Source organism: Ochotona curzoniae, unplaced genomic scaffold (assembly GCF_017591425.1).
Source record: "Ochotona curzoniae isolate NIBS_2020 unplaced genomic scaffold, NIBS_Ocur_1.0 contig_2723, whole genome shotgun sequence".
Classification (NCBI taxonomy): Eukaryota; Metazoa; Chordata; class Mammalia; order Lagomorpha; family Ochotonidae; genus Ochotona; species Ochotona curzoniae.
The window spans coordinates 21,094,742-21,112,532 of NW_024465573.1; the positions used below are offsets into that span (position 1 = coordinate 21,094,742).

The window sequence follows — 17,791 nt, forward strand, 5'->3', positions numbered from 1 at the left end:
CTGCTGAAATTCAGCAGGCTCATTTTGACAAACTGTAACATAAAATGAGATGTGTGCAATTAGATGAACTAGAAACAGATCATGAAATTTTTTAGCTGTATCACGCACTGAGGATTAAAGTCCCCAGGGAGGTGGCGTTTGATTTCTGCAGTGTTGACTTCCTGGACACGCTTCTGAAGCATCACTCTCAGTTCTTTCATTGCCAACCACAATTTTTAGAGTTCTATTTTATTTGTTAAAATTATGCAATGTTACCAACAGTTTATGTTTCCACGTGAAGTTTGTTATTGCTGTTGCAAGTTCTCCCTCCACACAAAATTAAACATGAGCATGATTATTTTTGTGCTTATTTGTATGTTGAGACAATGTTTAAAGAAGGTGCCCAATTTACTAAGAAGAAATAAAATTACTGGTACCAACATTTTGTCCAATTTAATTGTTAAAAAAAAAGAAAGAAAGAAAGAAAAGCAGGACCAGGCGCAGTAGCCTAGTGGCTAAAGTCCTTGCCTTTAATGTGCCAGGATCCCATATGGGCTCTGGTTCTAATCCCAGTGGCCCCCTTCCCATCCAGCTCCCTGCTGGTGACCTGGGAAACCAGTTGAGGATGGTCCAAAGCCTTGGGACCCTGTACCTGCATGGGAGACCTGGAAGAGGCTCTGGGCATTGGCTTCAGATGGCGGCTCAGCTCCGGCCGTTGGAGCTGCTTGGGGAGTGAATCAACAGAATCAAGATCTTCCTCTCTGTCTCTCCTCTTCTCTGTATACCTGACTTTCCAATAAAAATAAATAAATCTTAGAAAAGTAAAAATTAAAAGACAGTATTTAGGACAGAAGTGGCACAGCTGCTTGTGATGTCAATTTCCTACATTGGAGTGTCTGGTTCAAGTTCTGGCTGCTCTACGTTTTGGGGTCCAGCTTCCTGCTAACATGCCTGGGAAGCAGTGCATGACACAGGTAACTTGTTCCCAACACTCACATGGGAGGCCCAGTGGAGCTCCTGGCTTGTGGATTCAGTCAAGCTGAGCCCTGGCTGCTGTGGTCATCTAGGGAGTGAACCAGCAGATGGAAGTTCTCATGATTCATTCATATTCTCTCTCTCTCTGGTTCCTCTCTGTCACTGTGCCTTTCAAATAGGGAGTCTTTTAAAAACCGTTCATTTTAAGAAGGTGATGCATTTGTTATAAAGCAATTCCAAGATTTGTCCCAACTGGTATCTTCTGTGTCTTTGATTTTACTCTCCCAGTCTTGTGTATAAATGTTTGATTTTTCTCTCTCTACTTGTTTCCCTTGATTTTGTTGAGCTTTTCCCTTTTAGCTGCAATGTAATTTTTCCTCTTAGCAAATTTTATTTCCTTTGCAAACTTTCAAACTTTGATTTTCCACTTAGAAATTACTCCTGTCTTCCTGCTCCACCATCAACACAGATGCTGGGATTTCAGCCACCAAACTGGAATTCCACAAGATCAGGAAAGGCAAATCAACAATTTCTAAGAAAGCCTTTGGAACCCTAATTATCTAACTAGCCAGAACTTGGGCACATGATTACATGATCAGCAAAGAGGACAGCAGAGTGCCCAGCTGAAAACCAATAAACTTGGGTCAATGTTCCTCCATAGTTGCTTTTCTGCCTCCATCACCAGAAATTACTATTGTGTTTAAATGGGTTGTTGATTACTAATGACTTATTTATGCTACTAATTAAAAACCCCCTTTGTGTTAGCCTTCAAGTTACCTTTGCATAAATTTTTAAATATTTAGACAAATCTTTCCTTTTTTTAAAGATTTGTTTATTTTTATTGGAAAGGCAAATGTACAGAGAGGAGGAAAGACAGAGAGGAAGATCTTCCGTCCGCTGGTTTACTCCCCAAGTGGCTGCAACGGTCGATGCTGAGCCAATCCGAAGCCAGGAGCCAGAAACTTCTTTCCCGGTCTCCCATGCAGGTGCAGGGTCCCAATGCATTGGGCCGTCCTTGACTGCTTTCCTGGGCCACAAGCAGGGAGATGAATAGGAAGTGGAGCTGCCAGGATTAGAACCAGTGCCCATATGGGATCCTGGCACGTTCAAGGTGAGGACCTTAACCATTACCGCTATTGCGCCAGGCCCTAGACTAATTTTTCAGAAAAGACTGTGCTGCCACTTTGTTTAAAGATAGGATAATAATTCTCAAAGTGATCAGAATCAACCTGTTTAAAGAAATGTAGATGACAGTAGCTGAGATATGGTTTGAATTCAGATTTAAATGTTTTTAAAACCTATAAACTTTTTTTTAAAAATTGTAAGTGGATCACCCCAAATCTGTATTCATACACTTTTTCTTCTGCTTAATCAATTTGATTACTCTGGGTGAGCATCATACTTTTGGATGCCATTAATGTCAGGCTATTCTAAATGAGAAAATTGCCTGAATTTGGCTACAAAGAGAGTTACTAATGGATTCAAGCTTGTTATCAAGGCAAGACAATGTTAGGTGAAAGACTGAGAGAAATAACTCAGCCTTCACTCTGGTGCCCCAGCTCGGTAACACGGGATGTCAGCTCCCTGCAGAAGTCACCTGTCGAAGCATTTCCAGGATTCCTAAAAATGCCCACACCTTTGCATGTTTACTTTGCTTCTGGAGGCACTGCCAGGACACTGGGTTTTTCCAAATGCCAGTTTCCGAGTGGTCCCTGGCAATGCCAAGAAGGAGGTAGTTGCATCTTTGCTTTATGTGAAAGTGCTAGGGAAAGTATAAATGGCACTGCATTGCCCATGTCTAATTTCTATCTAAAGCCTTCAAATTTATTCCACCTTTGAATAAGGCCAGACGCAACAGGCCAAGAGTGTCGTGTTAGGGGGCAGTTCCTTCACATGGAAGGAAACATCAGGTTTCTTCCTTTTCTCCAACACGTTATTTTGCCTTTAAAATTTTACTATGCTAGTGGAAAACCATTATCATTTGTACTTTTCTTTGAAGGAGATCTTTTAGTACAGCTGTACCCTCTCCTTTCTCATCTGAGACCGCAGCCCAGTATTGTCTAATGCTTAGTACATCGATGCATTAAGTGCTCAGTGTCAATTGATCCAAATTGTGACACAATGCATTTCAAATTTCATAAAGATCATTGCAGTGTTTATTTAACACTGGGTGCATTTTGCAGATTACAAGTCTGGTCAGTGTTTGTACCCCGCACTTTTGCTGTGAGAGGAGATTTTGATTCCTTCTCCAGATCATTAGAAGGAAATAAAGTGTTACCTGTTATCAGCAGTAAATACGGATATCGACATTTTTCAAGATCAATTTTCATAAAATGGGGGAAAATAAGTATAAAATGCTTCATAAACTGTAAGACAGTTTAAACACATGAGACAGTTTCATAACTTAGGGGACTACCATCACCATCACTGCTACTGCAGTAAGAGAATCCTACACATGTATAAAACAAATGTGTTCTGTAAACTAAAGTTCCATTTAGTACCACGATGATAAATCCCATCAGATAAAGCTCTCAGGGAACAACCTGCAACAATGTGAGGTTTATGAACATTCTGGAACACTTGTCGGAAGGAATTAAACGACTTGCCCAACAGAGGTGCCTTTAATAATGCTTGGGATGATTCCAAAGAGGAACCAGGGGAACAGGAATCACCTTTGGGTTGGTTACTGGCATCACTGGCACTCACGGGGTGTGATGGGGGCAAAACAGGTCTGGGAAAGTCACAGGTCACAGGTCAGAAAGCAGCAATAAAAAAATAAGAATAAAAAACAGGAGTCAGCAGCCAAAGGGTGGAAGCAACCCAAGCATCCTGCATGGAATGAAGGCCAAAGCCGAGGAGTGTACACTACCACGCAACATGATTCAGTCTTTAAAAAGGGAGAGTCAGCCTTGTGCTATAATGTGATGACACGAGGCTATTATGCTGAATTACACTAAAAAGTTTGTGTTTGGAAAGCTGAAAAAGTTCTGTGGGTGAATGGTGGTGATGGATATGCAGCGGCATTAGAATTACTGCCACCATGCAATCCACTAAAAATGGTTAAAATGGTAAGTTTTGTTTTGTTTTGTTAGGTATATGTCTCCACAATTCTAAAAAGTGAAATAAAAATATGGTAAAAAAAAAAAGTAATGAGTTCTCAAAGACAGCTTGGTCATATCCTATTTGGAACACTGTCTTACCTCCTATTATTAGCAACACCACAATCTGATTACCAGCAGCAAATTGGCATTCTTCTTTCCTTGGAAATCAGGAAATAAGTGTGGAATATTTGTGTTTGAAACCCTTTTATTTGCATCTCATACCAGGGTGGGAAATTAAGGATGCTTCTCTGCATTAGAGTGAGTCACAGGTGGTGCTCCACTCATCTTGAATGACTTCAAACAGTAAAGTTTCCCAAGTCTGTGATTTTAGACAAGACTAGGCAGTACCACATCCTTGATGTTCATTCACATGTTTACAGGCTCACAACAGAACTGAAAAAGCATTCTCTGATTAACGTGGCTTTTAGCCCAATCCCATTAAGAAAAGGGAAAGTAATGATTGCAGCCCAGTGTCCCACCAGGATGTTCTCAGATTCTGCAGTCCTATGCCTTTGTGTATGTCCTTTGTCTTCTATAAATGGTTTGAATTTGTGAATTTGATTCACAGATGACTATTCTGGGACATTAATCTTTAAGATTATTAATGTAATAATAAAAATGACCTACAAAACTCCTTCTAACATCATTTGCCTAACATCTGTGTCTATCATCAGAACCAGTGTGTTATTGTATCTGAGAAACACTGAAGTTTCCAGAATGTTCATGAGTAATCTTAATGATCAATTATTTAATAATTATCATCATGACTTTTCAGGATTTAAGCTCTTAAATGTAAATATTACCATTTAGTTTGTAATTTGTGATAAAACTAGTCAATGTTACAGTAACACTGAAAACAAAAGATAGCCTTTGAAAATTAGAAAATGTATATGTTTTATGGGAACTGCTGTTGGGTTACACAGCCACTTGCATCCCATATGAGTGAACCATTTTTGCTCCCCACTATTTCATGTTGCACTTAGCTCCCTCCTGACACGTATAGGAAGTCACAGATGATGGTCCATGTAGGAGACCAGACTGGAACTCCTGGCTTCAGTCTGTCCAAACCAGGGCTGTGGCATCCATTTGTGGAAAAAGTTCCCCACCTCTCTTCCTCTCTCCCTCCTCTTCAATAAGTAAATGAGTAGATGTAGGCGGAAGCAGGAAGAATAATCAAAACTCCAGTTTTTAAAATTTTCTAGATTTCAACCAACTCTAGTTTTTATGAGTCAAGTGGAATATTTGTAAAATAGTGTTGACCACTTCTTACCAGAGCTGTACATGAATAAAAATCTACAGCAAAACAATGTGACTCATCAGGCAAGGCAGTTGCAATAAATACACACTGCCTACAATAAAAGTCTTTGTAAGTGCAATCTGTGCCCACGTTTGGATGGCTCTTCAAAGAAGAGTCCCTCTGTGCCCTGGTGGGAGCTGGGTTGGGTTCACCTCAGGAATTGAGGGGGAATTCAGTGCAGTACACTATTCTTAAGGCTTTGAGTAGGCTACCAAGTTTCTCCCTCATAAAACCAGTTCACCAGGTATCAATTACTGTGCAAGGGACCACCAACTCTATAATTAGTGGCAACAGGCTTTCAGAAAAATGTATACAGGCTTGAAATCAACATCTGGGACAAAGCTGCACGGTGCACACACACTTGCCACTGAATATCTGAGACTTAAGGGAACTAGGACATTGGACGTCGCGGAGCAGAACTGTCCTGTGGGTGGTGGCTGCTGTTCCTAGAGATGATGGGAACCAGCGCTGTCATATGGAGGCGAATGAGGACACTTCCCTTAAAAGTACAAGCAAGATGACAGAGAGCAGGCAGGGCTGCTTCCGCTCCCTGTGACTGACCGGCTGCCGATCCACAATACAGGGACAAAGCTGAACTGCGAAAACTTTCAAGAAAAGCAGACCAGGTCTTTCCGTAAGGAAACGGGGATGAAAAGAAGGAAAATGAACTTACCACGGAACGCCTAATGCATATTATGTCATCTGTTAGGCACGGCTCCTTAAGAATTTCTAAAGAAGTTGATGGCCGTGGAATTGGCTTTCTGGCTTAAATAAATAGAAGAGTCAAAAGTAAATTCCAATCATAGCCAGTGTGTGGAAGAGAGGGACAAGTGAATTAAAAAAAAAAAAAAATTCCGGGGGAATTCAACAGATATTCTGGCGTGTCGTGACTCACCAAAGTCAGAGTTCTTTTTTAAACTGCGCAGTTCACTATGAACCAAAACTCAGGAAGTAACTCCTGGCAGCAAACAAACTTATCCGAGAAAAACATGCGCGTCCAGCAACATCCGAAAACACGTGGCGGGGGTGGGGAATCCGAGCGCGGTAGGCCGCCAGACTACTCGTCCCAGCATCCTCTTGGTCACCCGAGCCGCGCGACTCAGGGCGAGCCGGCGCATGGGCTGCTGGGATCTGTAGTCTTAGGGCCGGCACCTCCCCGCGGGTTTGCGACGTTTAGCGACCATCGCGCCTGCGCCCCAGCCGGCTGCGAGTCGGGCCGTGGCGGCTGGTGCCGGGGGATGCTAGGCGGCTCCCTGGGCTGCAGGCTGTTGCGAGGTGTGGGAGGGAGTGGCGGGCAGTTCGGGGCGCGGGGTGTCCGCGAAGGTGGCGTGGCCATGGCGGCAGGGGAGAGCATGGCTCAGCGGATGGTCTGGGTGGACCTGGAGGTGAGTGCTGTGAGGATTCGCGCGTGGGACCCACTGGCCGAGCCAGCCCCGGGAGAGCGGCGGGCGCCGGGTGCCAGGGGCAGGTGAGCGCGGCCGGGCTGTGAGCAGGAGCAACCCGCTGGCTGCCGGGCACTGTGCTGGACTGTGGGGCTTCTCCTGGCCGGGAGGAGTCTCCATATGGCTGCCTGCCCATGCCTGCCCACTCTGTCCCCTCTGCCCCGGAGCTGGGGGGGGGGGGGACCTCCCTAACGCCCCAGGACCTCCTGAGGGTCGCGGGGCGTTGGGCTGGGCACCACGACCCTGCCCGCGCCCGCAGCCCCTCCCAGAGCCTGAAAGGAGCCCAGGTTGCTGGAGCCGGACGGGACTCCGGAGATGACTCAGCCTTACTTCCCTCATTCCATAAATGAGAGGAGCGAGGCCCGAAGAGAGGACTCAACTCTCTCAAGGTCATGCCTCCTGTAAGGGGCTTTCCATCTGTATAACCAAGGGGCTCCCCTCTCCCGGGAACCTCGGCTTTCTCCTCTATGGAACGAGGGTTCGTTGAGATGAAGATCCAGCGGTGTTGCTCACAGTTCACAGGGAGCCGGTATGGATGGGAGTTAACCTGACTCTTGCAAAACCGAGGGCTGGCTGTCAGCCATCAGTTGTACTCGCTCTGCAGCTGTCCCAGAGTAGAACCCCAGGGCTTGACGTGACAAATGGCAGAGCCTTGGGGAGTTTGTGCATTGAATGGGTGAGGAGTGGAGTTTAGTACTTGGGCCATTTACCTGGAGCCTTAGCTTTGGTTCTGCTCCGGGGATGCCAACTGAATTAAGTGTGGGAGGATGCCTGTTAAATAAGATTGGGTCATGGGCCGGAAAGGTGGTTTTGTGTGTTATATATTTGTTTTTTATTGCAGATGACCGGATTGGACATCGAAAAGGACCAGATAATTGAGATGGCCTGTCTGATAACTGACTCTGATCTTAATATTTTGGCTGAAGTAGGTGATAACATGTAATGCATTCATATTGTTTAGAGGGTATTGATAATACAGACATTTCTCTCCCTTACTCCGTGTTTTGTACAGATTAACATCAGGTCTGGGGTAGGGTGGGTATTAGAAGCCAAGTATGTAATCTGTTTTGCTGTCTAGCTAATTTTTCAAGTAACCATGTCAGGGGCTTACAGAAACAAAATTGTGTTATTTAATGAGAGCTTACAATGTGCGCTCTAAAAGCCTTACATATATTCATTCTTAATTCCCACAACTGTGGGTAGGTCGTATTATGGGGTGTTTTATAGCTGAGAATATTTTGGCATGGACACAAAGTGTCATCTGCCCAAGACCACCTGGCTAGTTATTGGGGGCATCCTGTAGTTCAGCCAAATCCATCTTAATAAGTGCTCAGTTCAGGGACTCTTGCCCGGATTCACACCTTTGTAGCATGATCTTTAATTTGACTCCATCTTCAAGTCTCTGCCGTTGTAACTGAGACATGTGACTTCTAGATCGGCTTTAACATTTTAGAGTTTCTTGTTGCACTTCCTTCAAATGCTCTCAATATATCCGGCAAGATTAAAGTTTGTACGTGTTGCTTTTAATTGAAACATTCAGCAAAACAGCTGAGACACACTTGTTGCATTTCAGTCGCAAATGAAACATGTAATAAGAGATACCATGTGATTGGTAGAGAAGAAAGTCTCTGACCATGAAGAAGTATTTTATACTTTTAGCAGTATTGGGAGCCATGAAGAGTCTAGGAATAAAAAGTAAGCATGTTTATAGAAAAAAGAGCCTTGTTTAAGTTGGAGGGGAGGGTATTGGTGTTTTACTGGCACTGGAGTAATTTCATAATTTTACCATCTAGATTTGCCTTTATTATCCTGGATAGGTGAAAAAATGAGAAGGCATTTATGACTGAATCGCTGCATTTCTCAAGTGCCAGCCTATGTCCCTGACATAGCAGCTGCAGAATTATGAGACTGTATTTCTGATAATAGTCCCTCCCCTACCCTTTTAGCTTTATATAAATAAAGTCCTGGAATTGTAGGTGTGGTTGTTATTTTCTGCAACTTGGAATTTACTGGAGCTGAGTAGTGAAGAGAAGTGTCTGTATTTCACCATCATTATTTACCCTTGGCTGAAGGAGAGCTTTCCATTAGACTGTTGATACAATGTGGAATTCTGACAGTGAATGCACTTGCAGGTTGATAGGTACCCTGGAGGAAATCTGGGTACACATCAGTGCAACTGCAGATGAGTGCAGCGTTTATAAATACAATTATATATGAAAATTAGGATGTTTTAAAATAAATGCTTAGGGGTTGTCAGTTCTGTGAATAATGTTTTGTTCCTTTGTAGGGGTCTGAGGAAAATGTTTCGTGCTGGTAGAAGAACAGATGTCTTTTTCTAAAGATTTTTCTGTAGATTCAGACTGGAATTTAGAATAGGTTATATGCAGTCTTAGATTCACTTTTTATTTCTACCATTATTAGGTTTTTAAGAAAATGTAGTTTTTTTTTCTCTCTTTTTTTTTGCAAGAGTTGAGGGACCTGAGGGAGAGAGCCCCTCATGTTGTTTCACTGTCCATTTACATGCAGTAGCCAGGGCTGGGCCAGGCTGTGGGTGGCAATGGGTAACTCAGACCAAGTATGTTCTCAGAGCAGTATTTTTGTTTACTTCATGGAGATTGTGAGCACCACTTTTCTTATCCGGTTACTAAAACTCCTTTTTAATCATGGAATAGTCGCCCGTTTTAGTCAAATTCTAGCCATATCTTTTAGTGATCACAAACTATTTTTGCCACACTGGGTGGTAATGATACTTTGGATTTTATAGAGTACTTTTCTTCCAGAGAGTTCAAACAGCTTTCATGTCTATAATTTCTTTTTATACTGTTAATATCCTTGGAAGAGAAAGGTCATAAGTTTATTATTATCACCAAGGTGACTTAATGCCACAAGGCCAGGCTACTTTTACTGCTGGATTCAATCCAGAAACACACAGTTGAATGTTGTGATAAGGGGAGCTGAAAATTTGAGGACTTTTTTTTTTTTTAATGTGACCTCTTACTTCCTTTATTTAGGAGAAAAAAAAAACTTAAGGATTCGTTTATTTATTTGAAAGGCAGAGGGATGGAGAGGGTGAGAGAGATCCACTGCACAAATGGGTGCCACAGCCAAGATGAGGTCTGGCTGAAGCCAGGAGCCAGAAGCTCCATCTGGGTCTTCCTTTGGGTGGTGGGGCCACAGGGGCTTGAGCCATCTTGTGCTGCTTTCCCAGGCCCAAGAGCAGGAAGCTGGGTCAGCCGCAGAACAGCTGGGTTCTGAACTAGCACTCCACAAAGGGATGCTGACATGAAAAGCTGTAACTTCACACACTGTGCCACAGCACCGGTTCTACCTCTGATTTAATATAAAACTAATGTTAAGCAGTATAACTTTGAAGTTTTTCTGTTGTAAACTTAAGTTTTTATCTTATATGCCATCCTAATCCTCAAAGATTATGTCTTTTCCTGATATTTCGTATGCATATGTAAATGTTTTCTTTTAAAAAAGTGAAAGCATATATGTATATATGGTTTTTATTACTGGATAACACAGATACTTTTCAAAGTAAACTCATAATGAGGGGTTGGTAGACCTTCACCGGAAAGGCCCAGATTTTTAGTATTTCAGCCTTTTTGTCATATATTTGTGTATCATATGTCCTTTCCCTGCTACGTTCAATTTTTTACAAATGCAAAACACCATTCCTTAGTTTGTTGGTGAGAAGAAAGCAGTTCGTGGGTGGATGTTTGGTACAGTGGTTAAGAATGAAGGTGGAGTATTAGAGTCTTGGTTTCAAGACCCAGTTCTGCTTCTCATCTCAGCTTTCTGGGAGGCAGCACATGATGGATGGTCCGAGCACAGGGGTGCCTGCCACCCACAGGTGAGACCTGGTTTGAGTTCTCAGCTCTTGGTGCCTGGCTGGCTGAGCCTTGGCTATCGCAGGGAAGTAAATCAGTGGATGCGATATTTCTTTTCCTATTTTTGTCACTCTGTGTCTCATATTAAAAAAAGTAATAAAATAACAAGACACTTGCAGACCATGGCTGTAGTGTTGACTCTCGATAGATGTCTGTGTCCTCTGTTAGCAGGTGTTCTCATGTTGGGTTGTGTGTATGTATTCTTTTGCTGGCATCCACAGTGCATGCATGAATGAAGATTGTCCTTATCTCTTATTTTCTCTGATGGGGATACCAAGTCCTTAAATGCAGTTTACCTTTTACTTCTGAAAGCCTGGTTACTCCTGTGGGTCCTTGATGACTGACAGCTTTTCCTATCCACAGGGTCCTAACTTGATCATAAAACAGCCAGACGAGTTGCTGGACAGCATGTCCGACTGGTGTAAGGAGCACCACGGGAAGGTAACATAGCCAAATAAAAGGATTGCTGCTTTGGGGATCAGTAACAAGCTTGTTGCTCCTACATCTGAATCCTATGCCATCGTTGGATGGTATTAGAAAAAGGGTTAGAGGAAGATTGCTTGGCAAGCCTGGAAACTGCTTGCTTGTTTTTCCTCTTTTCATCTTTGGGACCTCTCGAGATCCGCTCCCGAGTCCTCTTTTCTCTCTCCTACATTCAGTCTGTCGCAAACGCATTGTGGATTGTCAAGTGTTACGCAAGTCAGTCTTTTGGATAAGGTTAGACATCAACTCTCAGACAAGGGGCAGTGCTGCTCTCCTGTTAAGAGTTGTTTTCTTCCCAGAGGTTATATATTCTTGGACTTTGAGCACCATCTTTTTGACTCTGTGGAATTGCTATTAACAACCAGGAACATAACTTATTTGGCTTGGAGTCTTTAAGAAAACCTGGTACAAAGATGACAGTTTCAGTTTGAACCTGAGCTCTAAAAATGGTCCATCCGAGGTTGTGTTTGCCCATTTTAGAAGTGAAGTTTCATTTCTGGATGCCTTTGAAAACTGACTTGATGTGTTTCTGGTGGGGGCTGGGGATTCTCTCTTGCAGTCTGGTCTTACCAAGGCAGTGAAGGAGAGTACAATTACATTGCAGCAGGCAGAGTATGAATTTCTGTCCTTTGTACGACAGCAGACTCCTCCGGGGCTCTGTCCACTTGCAGGTAAAATCCAGTCCTATGTGTATCTTGTAGATAGTGTTCTATTGTAGTGGCTCAAGAGAGACCAGCCAAAATGAACCAGCCAAGACCGTCCATACCTTCCACTCACTTGGTTTGGGTTATGCATCTCACATTTGTGTTCAAGTTTCCTTGTATAATTGATGACACAAATACTGGGAGAAATGCCCTGAAACCTGACGGGAGGTCCAGGAAACTCAATAAAATGTCCCTCCAGTTTTTTTTTTTTTTTTTAATCATAGAAAACTTTGAAATGCATAGAAAAGTTGGATTTAGTAGTTGTAAACTTTGTACCGTATTGCTTTTACCTAATTTTTTGTTGTTGTTGTTATTGAACATTCCAAAATAAATTGCAGGCATCATGACATATTGTTCCTGATGATCTCATATGCCACCTTGATACTTGAAAATGAGGAATTTTCTTATGCAATACAGTATCCTTACTGCTTTGAAGACAAAAAACTTTTAATAACATATGATAATCTAATCCATATTCAAAGTTCCCCAGAATGTCTGGTTTAGCAGCAGGACTTAGTCAAAGCCAGTGAATTTGTTTAGTTATTGTGTCAATTTATTACCCTTTACCCATTGCCTTTTACCTTATGACATTGGCTTTTTAAAGAGATCGAGCCAGTTCTAGCAGGATTTTTAAAAAATTTCCCACCAGGATTTTTAAATGGCTAACGTTATCAGAGAGAAGTTGATTTTTTTGAGCTGTAATTTACATCTGTCTATGTAAGCTGATGTGATAACATTTTCCTTAAGTCTTCAGAAAATATGTTTTGGCCTTGAATACTAGAGCATATATTGTGTAAATATTTCTCATGGCATGGCTGATGTTTGGAAGTTCCCATTTTAAATTTAGTGTTTTTTGGTATAAACTACTGTATGGAAACCTGAATATGGATATGATTTGTTAAAAATGTGGAATGTAAATAAAGGTGTATCTACTTACATGGTTCAGCTAACTCTAGTGTTAGTGTGGATTTTGTGAACCCGGGAGGAGGAAGTTTGCACATCTGGAATGATCTTGAAAAGTTTTGTTTACATTATTTCAGCCATACAGAATGATGGATTTAACCCTTTTTCCCCCCAAAGGGCTCCTTCAAAGATTTGTTATAAACCGAATTGACTAAACTATTAGAAATTTGTATGTGTAAACAAATTAGATACATTCAAATGATTTGGAAGTTTAGAAATTTTTTTTAGAAATTGTTTGAATTTAAGAAAATCATCTCCATTTTAAGTACAATTTATGAATTTTATATCCTGTTGTATACTACTAGAAATACACAGATGCAGTATGCTTCGTGTCTTTCTAGGAAACTCAGTTCATGCAGATAAGAAGTTTCTTGACAAATACATGCCCCAGTTCATGAAACATCTTCATTATAGAATAATTGATGTGAGCACTGTTAAAGAACTGTGCAGGTAAGGGCTATATTTAGGAACCACTATAATGCCTCATTTAGCATGTTTTATTTGAGAATTCATGGAAAGTAAGTGAATAAAGCTGTAGAGCTGAGGGTGACATGTGGGTGTATCTCCTCCTCATCTCTTTCTTGCATATTATTGCCTCAATTTACCCTGTACTGGTACAATTTGGGAACCAATGTCAAAAATTATTTTGATGTAAATTTTGTTAATCTGGCATGTTTTTCGAGCAAGCATTCTGTGCCAGTTGTTTGCCTGTTTGCTAGAAACATATACAGAGATGAGAAGTCCTTAAATAGATACGAATCTAGTGGGTTGACAGATGTGGGGAAAGCACAGTCTAAAAATACTGTGTGCAGTGACTTGGATAACAGAAGTGTGCATTTGGAATATGGAAGTCCCGAGAGGAGGAGCACCTGCTTGCGTTAGAGCAGGAGGGATGGGAAGTCAGGCAAAGCTTCACTTGGGAAAAATAGCTTTTAAGTTGAGATTTAAAGTAGAGTGGAAGTTTCCCAAGCGTTTGAGGAAAGAAAGAGGAAGCCAGAGGCTGAGTGCAGGAGTGAGGGAGACAGAAGGTGTTGAAGTAGCTAGAAATTGTTCCTGTTAGAGTACAAAGCACGCAGCTGACCAAGGTAGGAAGTGAGGCCAAGTTAGGAAGGATTGGTGTGCTTGTGAAGTGGGATTCTTTTGAGAAAGTTTTAAGTAGATGAATGAATCATATGATTAGATCATTCTGATTTGAAGGAGAAGTGAGACATACAAGAGTGAGCTAGGGAAATGACTGCTAAGGGATGGGAGAAGTGTATATGAGTAAAACACTTGAAGGGCTCAGTAGAATGCTGGCTCCTCAGTTGAAAGACTAAGCAGGCGGAAGAGGTATGAGGTGTTTTTAGTTTGGGCTGAGCAGGTGGATGATGGAATTATTCAAATGGAGAAACTAAGAGGAAAGGTAGGTTTGTTGAATGTGGAAAGGGAGTTGTTGAGAACCGTGAGTGTGATTCTGTGTGCGTTGAAGTGCCTGGTGGAATGGTAGGTGGAGACCCTGGAGACAGCTGAGCTGGGGTTACAGAGGAATCACACACTGACAGGCTTGCTCAGAGAGGCTGTGTGGGGTAGAGAGAGGAGAGGGTGGAACGTAGATTCACAGCAAAGTCTCGACACACATGCCTTCATTGTTAATCAGTTACTTTCAGGAGGTAATTATTCAGTGTATTTGAGAGAGTTTCCTTTGAGAGTTCCATTTCTGCTGTGTATAGACGCTGGTATCCAGAAGAATATGAATTTGCACCAAAGAAGGCTGCCTCTCACAGGTAAGATTGGGTCCTGCCAGGCACTCACTAATCCAACACAACATACAACCTCACCACATCCTGACTGAAATAGTGCCACGTTTCCACTTTTCCCTTGGGGGGAAGGTGAAGGTCAGTTAGCATAAACATAACTTTCTTCTACTAAGATGATCAGAAATTCTGCTCAGGAGTCTCTAGTGTTTCATCCTGAGGGTGGTTCTGGTCTTTAATGAAGGTTTAGAACCTTTAGATGACAGGTGTGTAAGTGTGATGAAATAATGTGTGATCTTTCTAGTAATGAGTATTATTTTCTTCCTACAGAAGATATGAACTTGTAGTCACTTGAAATGACAATGTTAGGTGTACAGCTTACAGCTTTACAGTATAGTTGTCCAACTTGTTGTAGCCCCAGGCACAGAGACCGACGTGATTTGGAGATCTTGGGCAACAAGTGTCCTGTGCTGGTTCTTTCTTTTTGATCTTCTAGTTTTGGGAGGAACTTAAAACCCCACGTGAGACTTGACACTGGCTTCCAAGGGTACTCCTCTGAGTGAAGTTACTGTTTTTTTTTTTTAAGATTTATTTATTTTAATTGGAAAGTCAGATATACAGAGAGAAAGATCTTCCATCTGATGATTCACTCCCCAACTGGTTGCAATGGCCGGAGCTGAGCCAATCTGAAGCTAGGAGTCTTGGTCTCCCACACGGGTGCAGGGTCCCAAGACTTTGGGCCGTCCTCCACTGCTTTCCCAGGTCACAAGCAGGGAGCTGGATGGGAAATGGAGCCACTGGGATCAGAACTGGTGCCCATATGGGATCCCGGCGCATGCAAGGCAAGCACTTTAGCCACTAGGCTACTGTGCCCAGGCCCTCTGAGTGTCATTTTTAGGTTCACCTATTTATTAGACTCCTCCTATGTATAATGTGCAGTTCTTGGCAAACAGATAAGCCATTCTTTGTGCCAAAATGTGGCATTCTCATGTTGTTTAATTAGATACACTTGTGCAATAGTACGATGGGATGAGCCTAGAGTAGTTTATGTGAAATGGTCAGGGTTTGGGATATTTTGGCTTTCCCAATAGTTGAGATTTTAGTAAGGTTGCTGATCATCATGTACCACCCTTACTAACAGGGCTTGAAGAAGCACCCTATCCTAGCACACCTCGGCAGTTCTACAGGGAAGTGCAAGGCTCTCAGCAAGTGATGACCAAATGGCCTTGTGTCAAGATTGAACAAGTTTTGCTACATAATGGAGTGTAAAAGTTACTTGAGTTTTCACATCTTTTCTAAATTTCAATAGGTTGTGTTTCCTTATTTAGCCTGAGGCTGTATTTCTTCAGCTTCAGCCCTTTACCAGGGCTTGGAAAGAAAGCAGATTTTTGCCTTAGCCGAAGAGCTGTCAAACTCTTGCACTAAAGCTAGTATGCAGTTGATTTCTCTAGCAAAGGTCTTTGGCATGTCATTCAGAGCTTACTGATTTGCTTGCATTCTGTTCCAACGGTCTCGGTTACCTGGCTTCCTAGACAATGGCCGTTGGGAAGCAGCATGTTGAAGGAGAGCAAAGGCTGTTAGGTGGAGGCCGGCTGCCACTGATTATAGCATAAGTCACCATGAATGAGGAGGTGGTCTCTTATGGTTAGGCACTGTCTGATAATGTTTTATCATGACTGAGTCATGCATTGGGTTCAGGGATGTCAGTATGTTTTGTTCAGTTTTTTGCAGACTGTATTCATAAGCAGCTCATAAGTATTACACAGCTGTGGTCAGTTGAGTTTTAGAAACACTGTTTGTATAATACAGCCTCCTCTTAGGATTGTGTGGCACACATGAGAGTATTACATGCTCTGCAAACAGCTGTATAAAAGAAATATTTAATCTAGTTTTTCCTGAACTTATTTGACCCTGGAGTTTTTTTTTTTTTCCTGTGAAATACATCACCATCTTATGGGTGAGTTTGGGGAATTTTGATATGGGCTATTTCATGTATTTTTTTTTCTATCAATAGTACTTTAAAACATGAAAAAAAAAAATACTTAAAGAAAATTGCTTTACTGCACTTGTTAATTGGTACCAGATAGAAGTAGTTATACTAATGTGCTGTTCTTAAGTTGTTTTTATGAAGTTATACCACATATAGTGACTCCCATTTCCTCTGGTTTGAGACATTTTATTTAGTGTGGTATGTTTGCTTATAGGGCACTTGATGACATAAGTGAAAGCATCAAAGAACTTCAGTTTTACCGAAATAACATCTTCAAGAAAAAAACAGATGAGAAGAAGAGGAAAATTATAGAAAATGGGGAAAATGAGAAGACTGTGAGTTGATGCCGGCTCTCGTGCTGCCGCTGCATAGCTCTCTGGAAGCAACTTCTGCTTTGTGTTTTGTTTTTTGTTTTTTTTTCCATGCCGATTGCTTGGCAGAGCACCTTCTTTCAGTTAACTCACATCTCCAGATGACTCAAGCAGACAGCAGGCTTTTTCCTAATAAGCTGTTTCCATTATGACACAGCAGCTCCTTTGTAAGAACCAGGCCCTGTCCATCCTTTGGTACATATCTGCATTTGCTTTTTAGATCATTTCTTTTGTTTAAAAAAAGAAAAACTAATGAAATAAAGCTAGTTCTATTGAAATGCAACCTTTTTGTACCATCTTTTCTTTAGTAGTTTAAGCACTGGAAAAAGATGACATTTTTTAAGTGGTTAACTGACACTCAAACTCTCATATAATGTGATTGGGTTAAATTTCTTAGGTCAAGCAGGAAGTGAACGTGTTATTAAGATAAGATTGGAGTAAGTGGAGAAAGAGTCACAGAAGTAGATTTGAGTTCATTGCTATCAAACTAACCGCCTTGCATTCCAGAAATCCCAGGAGACCATCAGACGAGGATTCTGTAAGTACTAACTGAGGCTTGCTGACTTGATATTTTGTGCAAGGCTGTCGCCAGGCTGGATTTGTAGAGCATACACAACCTGCTGCCCTAGGTTCAGTGGGCAAGAAGTAGCTGAGAAAGGGGTTCAGTGTGTATCTATTAACTCCGAAGTTTATGTAATTCCAGGACACGCTTCTTAGGTAAGTTATCATCCAGAGAGTGCAGTAGAATCATCTGTAGAAAACATCTTGTTTTTTGTGTTGTCTGTTCCTCCAACGGCCCGGTATGACAAGACATCAGAATTTGGAAAGGCCCAGAGGTGACTTGCTTCTCATTGAGAACC

The 17,791-nt window shown here is 41.9% G+C and overlaps 1 protein-coding gene across 4 annotated transcripts; it reads left to right on the forward strand.

Moving 5' to 3' along the window:
* Positions 1–6,509: 6,509 nt before the first annotated feature.
* Positions 6,510–17,214, forward strand: REXO2 (RNA exonuclease 2). Of its 4 annotated transcripts, XM_040976971.1 has the most exons (7): positions 6,510–6,737; positions 7,636–7,719; positions 11,051–11,128; positions 11,730–11,841; positions 13,179–13,287; positions 14,547–14,600; positions 16,775–17,214. In XM_040976971.1, the coding sequence occupies exons 1-7, from the start codon at positions 6,591–6,593 to the stop codon at positions 16,902–16,904; spliced, it is 714 nt and encodes a 237-aa protein (XP_040832905.1). In that variant the 5' UTR covers positions 6,510–6,590; the 3' UTR covers positions 16,905–17,214. The 4 variants fall into 4 exon arrangements, with proteins under 4 accessions (XP_040832905.1, XP_040832906.1, XP_040832907.1 ...); XM_040976972.1 differs by lacking the exon at positions 14,547–14,600 and having other exon boundaries at positions 6,579–6,737; XM_040976973.1 differs by lacking the exon at positions 7,636–7,719 and having other exon boundaries at positions 6,579–6,737.
* The last annotated feature ends 577 nt before the right edge of the window (positions 17,215–17,791 follow it).

Excerpts from the sequence above, each read along its gene's own strand:
- REXO2 (XM_040976971.1), top strand. The coding sequence starts at position 6,591 with ATGCTAGGCGGCTCCCTGGGCTGCAGGCTGTTGCGAGGTGTGGGAGGG. Across the intron at positions 6,738-7,635 it reads TGGTCTGGGTGGACCTGGAG|ATGACCGGATTGGACATCGA; the intron begins GTGAGTGCTGTG and ends TTTTTATTGCAG. Across the intron at positions 14,601-16,774 it reads AAGAAGGCTGCCTCTCACAG|GGCACTTGATGACATAAGTG; the intron begins GTAAGATTGGGT and ends GTTTGCTTATAG.